The sequence below is a fragment of the Archocentrus centrarchus genome, chromosome 6 (assembly GCF_007364275.1).
Source record: "Archocentrus centrarchus isolate MPI-CPG fArcCen1 chromosome 6, fArcCen1, whole genome shotgun sequence".
NCBI classification, from domain to species: domain Eukaryota; kingdom Metazoa; phylum Chordata; class Actinopteri; order Cichliformes; family Cichlidae; genus Archocentrus; species Archocentrus centrarchus.
In genome coordinates, this window is record NC_044351.1 from 19,240,638 (window position 1) to 19,254,665 (window position 14,028).

Sequence of the window (14,028 nt, forward strand, 5' to 3'; positions counted from 1 at the left end):
AGCTTCTCTTTTTCTCTTGCCTAGACAAAGTCACCTTTTACAAGGTTTGATTGGCAGCAGGACCACTGAGTCAATGTTTCCCTCTGTTTTGAGATTCAAGAACAATTTGTACTGTCTGGAAAATGCACAAATTTGAATTCCTGACTTTGGTCACTCTGCACAGCTGCAGATTTAAAAGGCTCAATTCACCAGAGTAAACAGCAGTCATGCATATAAACAAGTCTCGGCCTTTCCCTCAGAAAATCATGGTGGATAATACAAGTGGATCACATATAAAGTAGCACAGAAAACTGGAATAAATGCAATTTTAATGTTCATTCCCATACTGGTATAATTTATACTGTCTACATAATGTGAATAATACTGTACTGTGCCAAACTCTTGAGCCAGAGCTGGTAGCTGAAAGCTTGGCATATCTTGGCATGCTGTGCAGTGTGTCCTTGAGGAAACTGGACAAGTGGAGGACAACAGTAGAAGTGGCAGGCTTAAAAACTATGGAAGGCAGATGAACAATATCTGAAAGTCACGTCCTTAAGATATAGGAAAAAAAAATCCAGCAAAGTCCTAAAAAAGGATCCGAAAGATGCATCTGGCCCTTCAGTTGATCCATACTGTTCACTGAAGCCTCATCAGAAATGGTCTCAGTGAACAGGTGGCTGTCAAGAAGCCATTCTTCAAGAAGGAAAACAGGGAGAAAAGACTGAGGTATGCCAAATTACAGAAAATCAACAGGTGTTGAATATCCAAATTTGAGCTCTGTCAGGAGAGCGGTACAGCAGTGAGTGTCTGCAGCCATCTGTAAAACATGGTGGAGACTCTGTCATGGTTTGGAGCTCCATTTCAGCCACTAATGTTGGGGATCTTGCCAAAATTGATAGATTTATGAATGTAGAATAGTCAAGTCAGATTTGATGATCCCAAACACACGATGCAGTAAAAGCATACCCGGATAGAGCAACATATAATGAAACACTGTCACTCACAGACTGGCCTCCTCAGAGCCCGGACCTCAACATTATTGAAGCGGTGTGGGATCATGTTGACAGAGAACAGAACAAAAGGCAGCCAACATCCGAAGAAGAGCTTTGAATGTCCTTCAGGAAGCCTGGAGAACTATTCCTGAAGACTACTTAAAGAAATGACAAGAAAGCTGCCTAAGATGAAGAATAAAGCTGATCATACCAAATACTGACTTTCAATCTCATTCTAATTGTACAAACTCTTTTTTTGTCTTATATACTGTATTTCCATCTACATGTTTCAATAAACTGCTGCACCCATTTCTCATTTTCCTAGTAAAATATAAAGAAATGAAGGGTTGCTCAAGACTTTTGCACATGATTGTACACTATGTTTACGTAACATGTGAATCTTGTGTGAATAAACGACAGGTAGGTGGTCTTTGCATAAAAGTTGACCATTTACTTTTCATTCAAAAGAGTGTTAGAAGTGTGATGATGTGATGCCAAAGAAAACCTCAAAGTGTTTTGGATTTGGGAGCAGAGCTGGAAATAGCTCCAGAGTTTTCCAAAGGGTCAGTTCCTCTCATAGATTGTTTAGCCGCAGAAGCACAAACAAGCTGATGAAACGCAGTAAGCGGCATCTACTGAGGAACTAGCCATTATTACACAGCAGGTGAACAGCAATGGGTTCATACACAACATACAAATGTCCATGGGTCTCTAGGTTCATCTGACTCCCTCACCCAAGGAAGCCACTTGAATGCTCAGAAAAAGAAAAGGAAAGATTAAAAAAAAACTACAATAACCTCTGGCTTCAGTCACCCCTCACGTGTTGTTTTTTTCACCATCCGCCATCAGTGCAACCCCAGAAGTCATGCAAGCATGCTATTAAAGGAGCAGAAGCCTGATCTGTCAGTGTGATTTAGAATCAGGTTACTAGGAAGGACTCCACTATAATCTTCCATACAGAGGGCTGAATAAAGAGGCAGTATTCTAACCCAGCCCCTGACACCTGAACACACACAAGGCCAACAGCCCCTCAGATGCTCGTCGCTGTGCAAGGGGAAATTGAGAGTAACCATCCACCTGAGACGTCCACACAGTGGCTTTACTGTCAGGAGAGTGGGTTGGTTTGTTGGGGCCCAAGCAACCCAGGGTCCTGCCCATATGTGGTGATGTGGTGAGGCCTTTGGGGCTGCAGGGGCTGGTTCTTCCTAAATTGGCAGTGGAAGATTAGGTCTGTCAGTCAGACTCACTGCTCGTCCGTCTGGCATTTACAAACCAGCATGGCAACACAGTATTGCGTCATGAAACTTACAAATGATATTAAAATGCAGACACTCATTATAATTATAATAATTTCAGCATGAAAAGAAAATATAAATCATACATTTGCAGATGCTGAAAATCCTAATGAAAGCAGTACAGATTTGTATCATTGCCATGCAGTATGAGTTATTACATGCTGTGAAGACTGCAGACGAAACACTTTCTGATCCTATCACAGTACACTGTGTACCAGAAGGGAAAAAGTACAGCCATGCAGTGGTGTTGTGATCAGGCTGCTGTGTGGTCTTTGGACATATGCACCATCTGGTGGACAAGAAGAGAAACCAGCAGCACGCTAAACCACCAAACACTAGTGTGAGTACTCAGTAGTTTTGGGCTGTGGGGTAGACTGGCTTTGAAGTGCTGCTAGGGCATTAAAGGGAATGACTTCAGGGCAGGAATGGCAGGTTAGTAATCATGTCTGTCTGCTAGCCTGCAGTGGTTATAGACAGACTTAATAACTAGGTTGGTGTTTAATGACCCAGATTAGGACGTTGAATATTCAGAAAAGCACGAGAGAGAGAGAGAGAGAGACGGGAAGGAGGAAGACAGAGAGGAAGAATGAAACTGTTTGTGTACTCGAGAGTGTGAAAAAAGAGACAGAGACAGAGTCAGCCAGCTGCCCCCGCAAATGACACGTGAGTTCCACCCACTGAGTCAGATAGAGAAGAGTGCCGTGACTACTAAGACTGGTTGTCAGGGAGATCCACTCTGTTTATCAATTAAAGACATCCATGTGAGAAATGCTTTGACCTCAAGAGCAAGCAATGCACCCAGAGTGAGAACACTGGCATCCGAATAAGCAAAACAAGAATAAAACAAGACTTGCTCTACACAAAGGACAATCCACACTTCCTCACCACAACATAACACAATCAATGTGCTCTGCACAGCACCATTTCACAAATTCCTGTGAGACAGGCAGGCATATAAACAGACACCCCTACTGTGACAAATGAAACTCACAACAGTGACTTTAGGTGAGGTTTGAATTTTTTGGTCAGCTCTTAATAAGCCAGAAGAAGGAGCGTGCTGTCCACTTTCCTGCATGTTGGCTACTCTCAGGATCTTGCTGCCAACTGGCCTGTTTAAATAATGGATCACGAGTAATTAGACTGCTGTCTCATACATTATTCACCTCTAGCAGGACAGGCAGACCACTCGCCTTCCCTCTCGCAGTCCTCCACCCACTAAGTTAAAAGCAAAGACTGTCAAACTATTGCAGATTTTGTCAGCAGAAACTTTGATTTTTTTCAAGAACAGGAGGTCAAGAAAAGGTTTGCATTAAAGATTCCCACCTGAGGATGCCATCGGCTCTTTCTGTCAGGATATGCAAGTGGTTCTGAGATGCTAGACATTTTCTTACCTTGCTCACGCTGCTGGTCTCTCTGCTCCATGGACACCAGTGCGGAGAAGTGCGCTTGATCGTACGCCAGGACCAGTGGGGAGCAGTGACAGCGGCTCGGGGGCACCTCGAGGGGCAGATAGAGACCTCCAAATGGGATGGGAGCAAACGCTGGAATTCAGTTAGAGAACTGTAATTTAGTTTCACTCTATTGCTCGACCTGCTGTACTGCAGAGGAGGGAGTCGTGATGCTTTCAGTATACCTTCTCCTCCTGAGTCTCTGAGCATTGTGTCAGCCACAACTACAATTGGCCTGCGTAACACGTGGGCCAGCACAAACACATGGAACTCCTCCAGACTCTCATAGACCGGATCCTCAGAGTTATCCACCCTGAAGGAAGAAAAAAAAAAAAAAGAAACATAACATTTCACACAGCAATACGGTGGCAATTTCCTGCTTTGGTATTGATGACAGCCAACATAGCAAATATCCAAGCTAGTCACGTGGCTAATCTGATCCTCTTGAATCCACTTCCCATTTGGCTGGCTGTAACAGACAGGACAACAGTGTCCATCTTGTCATACATGTGTTTCAGTAAAAGAGAGCAGAAGAGGAAAAGATGGAGGGAGGGATGGAGAGCCCAGGAAAAAGCAGAGGCATAGCTCTCAGGCATGCACCCACCAGGGAACCAGAGGATGTGCAACAATTAAGTTGTCAGCCACACAAACAGCCACGCTGCCAAACACACTCTAATAAAGAGCCTCTTAATATGCGATCCCACTCATCCTATTTAGGGCCTCATCTCACACTAGGACCATCAAACATCCCTAACCTGATTACTGTATCACAGTCAAACTCAATGAGAGGTTAAAAACACCAGACAAAATGTGGAAATTATTCTCTTTAACACCAAATTTTCAGCAATGGAGGGCTATGCACCAGATAAGTAAACACTGGGAATAATGCAGAAACACTGTGCTGTTTTAAGATGTTGCAGTCAAACAGAAATAGTTTGTAAGGAAACTTTTTACACTTAACTTTGAACTCAAATAAAATGTAATGATGAGCAAAGATAACCACAGCCTCTTTAAATGGAACTTTATTGAACTGAGCAGACACCTTAATGAATCTGACTGTTCATCGTAGTTGTTTTCACTTCACCATACCGAGCATCTACGTGAGAAAGTATGCATGTTTATTTCAGTGAATATGGAAACAGAAACAAACCACAAGTTTCTCTGCGTAGGAGGAGGAAACCAGAGTACGTTTCAAATCTGTCTCTGTAGCCTGAGATAAACCCCACGTTACGCTTATTTATGCGGCTCTCTGCAGCTAAAAGTAACCCACAGCTCAGGGGAGGCTTACAGCACAAACTAATACTGATGACAGCCAGTAGATGGCACAGTCTCACACATTAGCTTAAACAATGTTATTAAAGCGAGGCAGCAGTTCTGGAGAGAAACTGTCCAAGTGGAAACAATGAGTTTCCCTGACAAATTGATTTTAGTGAGAAGGTCACTTTTGTTTTAGCTGTGGGCTTTGTGTGGTGCTTCAACACAGAGGGTTAGGAAACAAAGGAGTAGGGTTGTAATGTGGGATTAAAACAGCGCAGCTTGTCTCATTTTGTTCATTTTATGAAGTGATTACAGAGCAACTTTTGCTGGTCAAAGGAATGTGTCTTGGGAATTGAATGTGTGCATGGACTTGTGGGATTGTTTGGAAGACCTTACCCTCCACTGGTGTTCCCGTTTTTGCTGAGGTGGGTTCGAGGCTCACTGGAGGCCAACTTCAGGAGTTCGTTCCATTCTCTTTCCCACTCCTCTTCAGTGTACACCAGCCCCGACTGCACAAACACCACCACACACCCCAACCCAAAAAAAAAAAAAAAAAAGATTCTGATTAATATGCGCATCACTCACCCACACAGTCCCTTTTATAATTATTCATTTCTGCCATTTGCGTCCCGGACAAGATTATCTGCTGGAGCTTTTCGCATTTCACACTTGGACATTTTGTCATATTTCCACTGTTAATGGGTATTTAGTAAAAGAGGAAGTCAGGAAATACAGCTAATTAGAGACAGGTGGCTGACGTGAAACAATGCTCCGTGCCCAGACTCAAACCAGGACGGTGCGTTACATGAGATGCATCTTAGATCACTGGGCCACCAGGACGCCTTGGGCGTTATTAAAACATGAGCATCTGGACTACTTCTTTGCCTGAGCTATCTTTGGTGACACCATTTTTCTAATAGATTTGAAAATACTTTAATCCACGAACATCAAGAGAAGGGAGGAAATGTAGAGGATTTGACAGTATTAGCAGCACTGCTACTAATGCACACTTGGTATCACAGAAAGACAATTTTCCTCACAGCAAAAATCTAAATTAGCTGCTCGGCAAGGAAGCTAAAATCAACGGCTATTAACTGTGGCTCATCCGATGCTTGCTCATATGGATTTATTAATATGTCATTAATGAAAGAGGACGCGGTGCATTTAGGACTTTCAGTGTGTGGAGACTGACGCTCTCCCAACCTCCTTGTTCTGTTGCGTTTGCTGCCACCTCCATCTCCTCTTCAGAGCATCTCTCTCTGCTCCGCTCTTCATCATGGTGTACAGGGATTTCCTCAGCATCAGGTCTCTGTCATGGAAGCCCCACATCCCTGATAAATACAAACACAACATGTTACTGAATGGTCATTACATACAAAGCAAGATGTAATTCTTATCTGTGCCAAGCTACACAGTTATGTTGATAAATCACTGATGTCCACAGCCTTTTATTAATAATGTCCTGCATCACTCCTCAAAGAGCCTCAGCTGTCTGACTATCACAGCAGATTACATTAAATCTGGTGTGTCTAACCCTGTGCTGTTCTAGCAGTCCTCACACTGGGGAGCTTCAGCAGATACGTGAATATGTTGCCATCTCTTAAACCCTACAGCTGAAAGTCTCCTGCAGTGTATAGGTCACCTGCCTCCCTCCCTTCCTCAGCTTTCTCTAATTCCTCCTTCCTTAATCCATTCCTTATATTCAGCAGCTGTGATGCAGCACTGACACGATTTTTAGATAGATCTGACACCAAGTTGCACAGCTGATGTTCAGAGAAGCGCTCCATTATTATGGGTATATATGGGTATATTATGACTAGTGAATAACTCACCCAAAGAGGCAGCATGCAGAAGGCAGTTCCCATCCCCTGTGGTGGCCAGAGGAAGCAGCTTCTTGCAGCTGGTGCACATCGTAGACCACCAGTTCAGACGACCTGCACACAACAGCGAGAGCAACATGAGGATGTCAGAAAACACATTTATTAATGTCTCTGTGCATCACAGAAACAAGAAAACAGCGTTTTTCACAGTTTGATTCATTGTTCTCATGAATCACTGAAACTGCAACACGAAGACACAAAAAATATTACACAGAAAGAAAGAAACTTTGGGCGACACAGCATGAACGACCGAGGAGTCAAGATGGGAAAAAGTAAATCCTGACCCACATGAAGGCTACATGCCAGAACGTATTGGTTTAGCAGTAAAGACTTAGTGGAGTTTAAATGTCTTTAGATTTTTTTTCTTTCTTTCCATGCACTTTGGAAGGAGCTGAAGTCGTGCCAGAACACTTCTACTCTGCTTCCTGAAGAAGTGAATTAAAGCAGATGGGCAAAATAATTATGTATTTATTAACAACAGAAATGTAGAGTCTAAGGGTAGGTTGATTAAAAAAAAGTCTAATTTAGATATAACTAGGCAAATAAGATATATAGATAAGACGTCATTTACCATGTCATGGGAAGTTTGATAATTGCAGTTTTGCAGTCTGTGACTTATATGCATATAGCAAGCAGTAGTCAGTGCATTGGACTTGGGTCTAGTAACAGTTTATGGAGGGAAAAAAAAAAACAAGTACAATTTGTTTCAAAAACAGTACGTCTCCCTAAAATGAGCCCAGCTTTTCCAGTATCTACAGTTTTCCAATTCATCATCACCTTGCCTGACTGTTTCACAGCCGTCGGCACTGCACACTGCTTTACTGCAGCTAGCCTCACTGCTCTGAGCTGGGGGTGATCTGACTGCATCATTTATTTAACAACAGTTAACACAGAAGAGCCTGTGAATGATTCACCCCTCAGTGTAGATGGGTTCAGAATGCAGATGTTTTCTCGATTTGCAGCTCCTGATTTTTTTTTTTTGCAATAAATATTCAAGTCAGTTGTCTAGAAAGTTGGACTAGCGTGACTTCCCAGTGCTTTTTATGATGTTACATCAAAGACTAATCCATATGCCTTGCACATGGAATATTCCAGTGAGATTCAACCACCCATGAAGAAAGGCTAATACGCAACTGGTTGTACTTTATTGTACCTTTTCTTAATTGCAGAAATATGCATTTTATAATAGTTTCTGAGCTGTGGTACCCACAGTCTGTGATGCATAAAGTTCAGAGTAAATTTGCAGTAGTGTTAAGACTTTTAGAACTGTAAATCCTTTTTTTCACAAGAGATTGGATACATCTTGTGTTTGGTTAAAAAATGACTATAAAGAGAGTGCTTCTGTCTTATTTATGTGTTAATGGTTAATTGACCCAATATTCCTTGTTCCCAGATCTTGAACAGAATCAGGTTTGAGAGGTTTTACAGTCTCTGCAGTCCTGGTGTGGAAAGTCTGCAGGAAGACTGGAAACTTCTCTAACTAGTTTCTCTCCGTAATTCAAAGCATCGGCTGGGATATGAATCCTTTGGGGTCCTGGATGCTTTGAATTAGCTGTTGTCATCTCCCTTCCAGATGATGCTGCTACTCTGATCTGCTCCGTCTCTCTGTCTTAATCTCAGCCTAACCCTCTACATCAGTCTGCTTCACTGACTTTCAGAGCCTTTTCTCAGTGCTACTGCTTTGTGAGGCTTCAGCATTTCAGTGTGATCTAAACTGGGACTATGGGGAGATTCATAGATTCTCATAACATATCTTGTATCAGTTGGAGGACAAGTAAGTGAATGTATTATATCCTACAGTACTCACCAGCCTGCTCCAGAGCCATCATGGTGGATTGCTCTATCAGATCTCTTTCTATGAAGCTCCTAAAGTCCTCGCTGTAGACACTGAGGTCTGGCAGCTGGAATGTGTAAATGGGCATCTCAAGAGGGAACTGCTCACTGGTACACTCACTAGCCACCTGCAACCGAGCCAGGGAGACGATAGCAGAGCTGGCATGGGAGATTCCACGTGACAGACGCTTCTCTAGAAATGAGAGACAAATATGAATTGAGTGGAAAGCAAATTGAAAAAAGAAAATATTTTTGGACCCTGGCAATGGTGATGGTCACATTGAGATGGCCTGGCTACCTTGTGCATTGTCTTCCTGCTTCTGCGCACAAGGCCTGTCGATCTTGCTGACATGGGTGGGCGTGTCACGCGTCTCTGGCTGCTTGTAATAGCGGCCCTCGTTAAAGACCTGCGGCAGGTTGGCAGTGTGGACCTGCCTGAGCTCCTCATAATCATTTAGAGCAGCACTGAGGTCCCAGTTTTTACCTTTGGGACAAAAAAAAAAAAAAGGGGTCAATGACACACTGAATATACACAATATTGCCAAAAGTATTCACTCATCCATTCAAATTATTGAATTTAGATGTTCCAGTCACTTCCATGGCCACAGGTGTATAAAACCAAGCACCTAGGCATGCAGACTGCCTCTACAAACGTGAAAGAATGGGTCGCTCTCAGGAGCTCAGTGAATTCCAGCGTGGTACCGTGATAAGATGCCACCTGTGCAACAAATCCAGTCGTGAAATTTCCTCACTACTAAATATTCCACTGTCAACTGTTAGTGGTATTATAACAAAGTGAAAGTGATTGGAAATGATAGCAACTCAACCACAAAGTGGTAGGCCACGTAAAATCACAGAGAGGTCGCCAATTTTCTGCAGTCCATCACTACAGACCTCCAAACTTCATGTGGTCTTCAGATTAGCTTAAGAACAGTGCACAGAGAGCTTCATGGAATGGGTTTCCATGGCCGAACAGCTCCATCCAAGCCTTACATCACCAAGCACAATGCAAAGCATCGGATGTAGTGGTGTAGCGGCGCTGCCACTGGACTCTAGAGCAGTGGACTCTTAATGCTTCAGCATACCAACACATTTACATGCTCCCAACTTTGTGGGAACAGTTTGGGGATGGCTTCTTCCTGTTCCAGCATGACCGCACACCAGTGCACAAAGCAAGGACCATAAAGACATGGATGAGCCAGTTTGGTGTGGAAGAACTTGACTGGCCTGCACAGAGTCCTGACCTCAGCCTGACAGAACACCTTTGGGATGAATTAGAGCGGAGACTGCAAGCCAGGCCTTCTTGTCCAACAGCAGTGTGACCTCACAAATGCACTTCTGGAAAAAAATTTCCATAAACACACCTAAACCTTGTGGAAAACCTTCCCATATGAGCTGAAGCTGTTATAGCGGCAAAGGGTGGGCCGACATCATATTAAACCCTATAGATTAAGAATGGGATGTCACTCAAGTTCATGTGTGTGTGAAGGCAGATGAGTGAATACTTTTGGCAATAGCGTGTATTTTAAGAATAAATGCTGCTGATAAAGTAGGCCAATTTGCTGTGATTCTTCTAAAATAAAAATAAAAAAATGTGTCACCAAATGTTTGCCATTCTTCAAAACCATTTTTTAACAACAAGACACGCTTAATTACAGCTTACAGTAACCACAGTTATCTCATGGTAAAATACTACCTATTGCAGGAAGTTGAGAAACCCTGGGGTAGAATGCAAAAAAGCTGCTGATAAAGGGCAATCCACGCATTTGGTACAGATAAATACAGATAAATTCCCATATGTTAAAATTTTAAAAGAATGAGCCTCAACTGTAACGCTATACGGCCCACATGGAGCACAGTCACACAGTGCTTTTGCCTGAAGAAAACACGCTGCATCACATAAAATACACACGTAGATGTTGAGGTTATAAAGACAGTGTGGGGGAAGCAGATCCATTAACATTGTGACAGCAATATCCTGATGTGCAGGAGGGACCCACAACGAAACACACATACTGGTAACACTCGCAGAGACACAGTTGTCTCCTCTGGGTGCTGTCTCTCTAACAGAAATCCCCTCAAGGTTTAAAAGACACGAGTCAAGTCTCAGTCTTATTATACCTCAGTGTGATATTTTTTAACAATGCCACAGGAACTCTCTGCAAACCACACATTTTAAAACCCACGGGTGTGCTGTCATGTAATCTGAGCATGCTCATGAGTCAGAGTCCATTAATGGAATCCCTTTGTAAAATAGACCTGCAGGAAGTTGTCCTCTCTTACTGACTTCCAGACACAATGATTGCAAAGCGTCTGCATATGAAAACCGGCACCACTAATCGCTGTCTCTCACACCAATCAATGCAAAGCTAATTCCACTCTATGGATCTTGGTATCTTGAGCTACACAAATACAGGAATACAACTTATGGTCCAGCTGCACAGCCACTCAGCACCTAATGCACTGTCTTTAAAAGCTTCTACATCAGCCCACTATTACTTTGGCTTGGAAATCACCGTTTCAATTCTTTCATTTATAACGGCTGTCTGCAAAAAAAAAGAAGAAAAAACTACTTATAAATTCATCTGCGGTATGAACATAAATCACAATCCATTAGATACTCTGAAGCTTCAGTGACCTTATATTCTGTTATTACAGACTTTTGAACTAGTAGTTAATTAAAAAAAAAAAAATCACAAAGTGAGGTCACAAGATTTTTCATTTCCTGTTAAAGTTAAAAATAATCTCCTTAAAACTCATAACATGTGACAGCAAAGGCCAAAAACCTATTCAATGGTGTAGAGTCAGTATATAAACTAGCCTCTAGAGGGAAGCACCACATGTGGCTCTGTCATATTTCTGTCTCTTCACACCATCTTGATTCAGACCACAGGGTCACAGAGCCTGGATGAAACAGCTCATCCAGGCTCTTGTCTGTCTTGTCTGAGTGCACCGTCTTGTTTGGTGTCTGTTAGTGTCACAAATAGTCCACTGTAGTGCCAAACCAGAATCAGGGAAAATGACAGTAACAGGGAGAGCGAATGGGACACCCAAAACCTTCATTCTTCATCAGCCCAGACACTGGATGTACACTCAGACAAAAACATATCCAGGACACGCACACACTGCCAGCACTCCACCAAGACTTCATCACCCTAATGGATGTCTGATTACTGTGGTGCAAGCTTTTATACCTGTAAAGTAGACAAGAATGCATTTGCACTTAGGGTGCATGCTTTGCTTTACGCTAAATTAGATGAAATCATAGAAATTCCTCTGGGAGTACCGAGAACAACATATATATCTATTGAAGCTGCTTCAATTAACTGTCACTCAGCTTTCTGAGGCTGTTTGCATTTTCCTCTCCTTTTTTTTTTTTTAGAGCTGCACTGCATCCAAGCTATACAAGTGCCAGTAACACTCTGCTCCTCAATGAGTTCCAATGAATGGGCACAAAGCTTTCTCTGGGGAGCGCCCTCGTAAAACTGTCACACAGGCCTCTAAATCAGCAAGCTTGCTCTCTGATGCAGGCCCCTCTCCTCTCCTCCTGTCTTCTTTATTTTCCATTCCTTTTACTTTCTCCTTTCTGCTCATGGCACAACAGGGAGGAGCCGATCAAAAAAAAAAAAAAAAAATATATATAGACACACACACACACACACACACACACACACACACACACACACACACACACACACACACACACACACACACCAAATCTGCTAATGAAAGGAGTTTGTAGTTATCTCTTACCTTCCAGCAGGTCTCTTGCCAGACCTGGTTCTGCCCCAGTGGACCGAACAAAGTCTGACAGGACCGCGTCCATGTCCAGAGTCATGTGATCATGTGTGTGTGCTGCCCAAGGTGCAGCGGTGGCCTTGGTGGACGCCAGCCTTCACGTTCTCATCTGGAGAAAAACACAAGCAGGCTTTAAGCAGACTGTTTAATAGCATCAGCCACACCTTGAAAAACTCATTCCTCACTAACCCCTGTGAGAAGAGACTGCCCCGCTCTCTAATTTTAATCCTAGCCAGCAGCCCAAGCCAGCTTGTACTGGTGTGCAGTGCTTTATAGAGCGTAGTTCATAATAATGTGAAGAACTCTCAACTCCCAGCACTCCTCCCAGCCTGTGCTAACAGTCATAACATAACACAACATAATAACCAGCATCACAGAAGTGATATCAACATCACAACCAGCAATCACATCCAGGACTCACCTGCATATGCCCAATGCATCTGACCAACTGCCCATGAGCATAACAACACTGAGCTTCTTCCTGACACTGAATGTCAACCTGAGAGCTTTGGGTATGATCCAGTATCTAATCACATCAATATTCTGATTTAGACTCCAAGGAAGGACGCCTCTGACTGTTTGTGGAAGTGTGTGATTCAGTGCAATGTTATTTAGTATGATGACATTTTACATAGCACCAGGGGTCTAATGATCAACAAACATCGCCTTGTTAGGTCATAAACAACACAACTGAGATGCACACATGTTCACTCCCTCAGCCCATGGAATGAATGAATAGCTTTCATGCCACTTCATTCTGTGTGGGTTGAAAGAGGAACTGAGCTCAGAGCATTGTCAGTGAAGAAACAAACACCTACAGGTTGAAGCTCTGACACCAGGCCCCTGTGTACTGACCAGTAGTTAGAAAGCAGTTCAGATCTGTGACTTTGACCTTCAGAAGAGTGAGAGCATGCTGAAGCCATCCAGATACTCTGCCCCCGCATGACAGCAGCAAGCAGGACAGAAGCACTAGCTCCAAGTGCGCCACATGGACTGGCTAGTCCATCGGGGTTTGGCTCAATGTTATGGACCGACAGACACTCCCGCTTCTGAGGCTACAAAAAAACAGTGAATTATTCTGACAGCATGATGAGGGAAAGCAGAATATCATGGCATCTTTTGCTGACCATGACAGAACAACCTTAATATTGAAATGTCCCCTCAGTCAGCAATTATCATCACATGAAAATTAAAGGCACGTGACATAAAAGAATATAACTGAGTGCTCTTTGATTGTTGGCATTAGAGTTAAAAACGTCATTCTTCAACACTCAGCAACTTTAGTCTTTATCATATGCATTATTAATGAGTTAAAGCTGCACTTAAGCTGTAGTTTAGCTGACCTACTTAGAGTGCATTGTGTTGCATGTAGATTATTGTACTGAGAGAATCTAGACAGAGGAAATACAGAGTGGTTGAGTGTAACAAAAGTTTGTCCTCGATCATGAGATTGTGGTTGTGTAATAAAGTTATGAGACAGCATGCACTGTATGTGACTTCATCTCTTTATCTGGAACTATTTGAAACCGGACATTTTGTAAAATGG

At 42.9% G+C, this 14,028-nt stretch overlaps 1 protein-coding gene across 2 annotated transcripts in view; it reads right to left on the reverse strand.

Moving 5' to 3' along the window:
- Nucleotides 1-14,028, reverse strand: part of otud7a (OTU deubiquitinase 7A) — a 48,607-nt gene that overhangs the window by 8,202 nt on the left and 26,377 nt on the right. For both annotated transcript variants that reach the window (XM_030731779.1, XM_030731778.1), the window contains 8 exons: nucleotides 12,438-12,591; nucleotides 8,983-9,168; nucleotides 8,659-8,877; nucleotides 6,804-6,905; nucleotides 6,175-6,302; nucleotides 5,368-5,480; nucleotides 3,900-4,027; nucleotides 3,658-3,807 (listed from right to left, as the gene is read on the reverse strand). In XM_030731779.1, coding sequence (XP_030587639.1) covers nucleotides 3,658-3,807; nucleotides 3,900-4,027; nucleotides 5,368-5,480; nucleotides 6,175-6,302; nucleotides 6,804-6,905; nucleotides 8,659-8,877; nucleotides 8,983-9,168; nucleotides 12,438-12,522 — 1,111 coding nt within the window. In that variant the 5' untranslated portion in view covers nucleotides 12,523-12,591. The remainder of the gene's footprint in view (nucleotides 1-3,657; nucleotides 3,808-3,899; nucleotides 4,028-5,367; nucleotides 5,481-6,174; nucleotides 6,303-6,803; nucleotides 6,906-8,658; nucleotides 8,878-8,982; nucleotides 9,169-12,437; nucleotides 12,592-14,028) is intronic.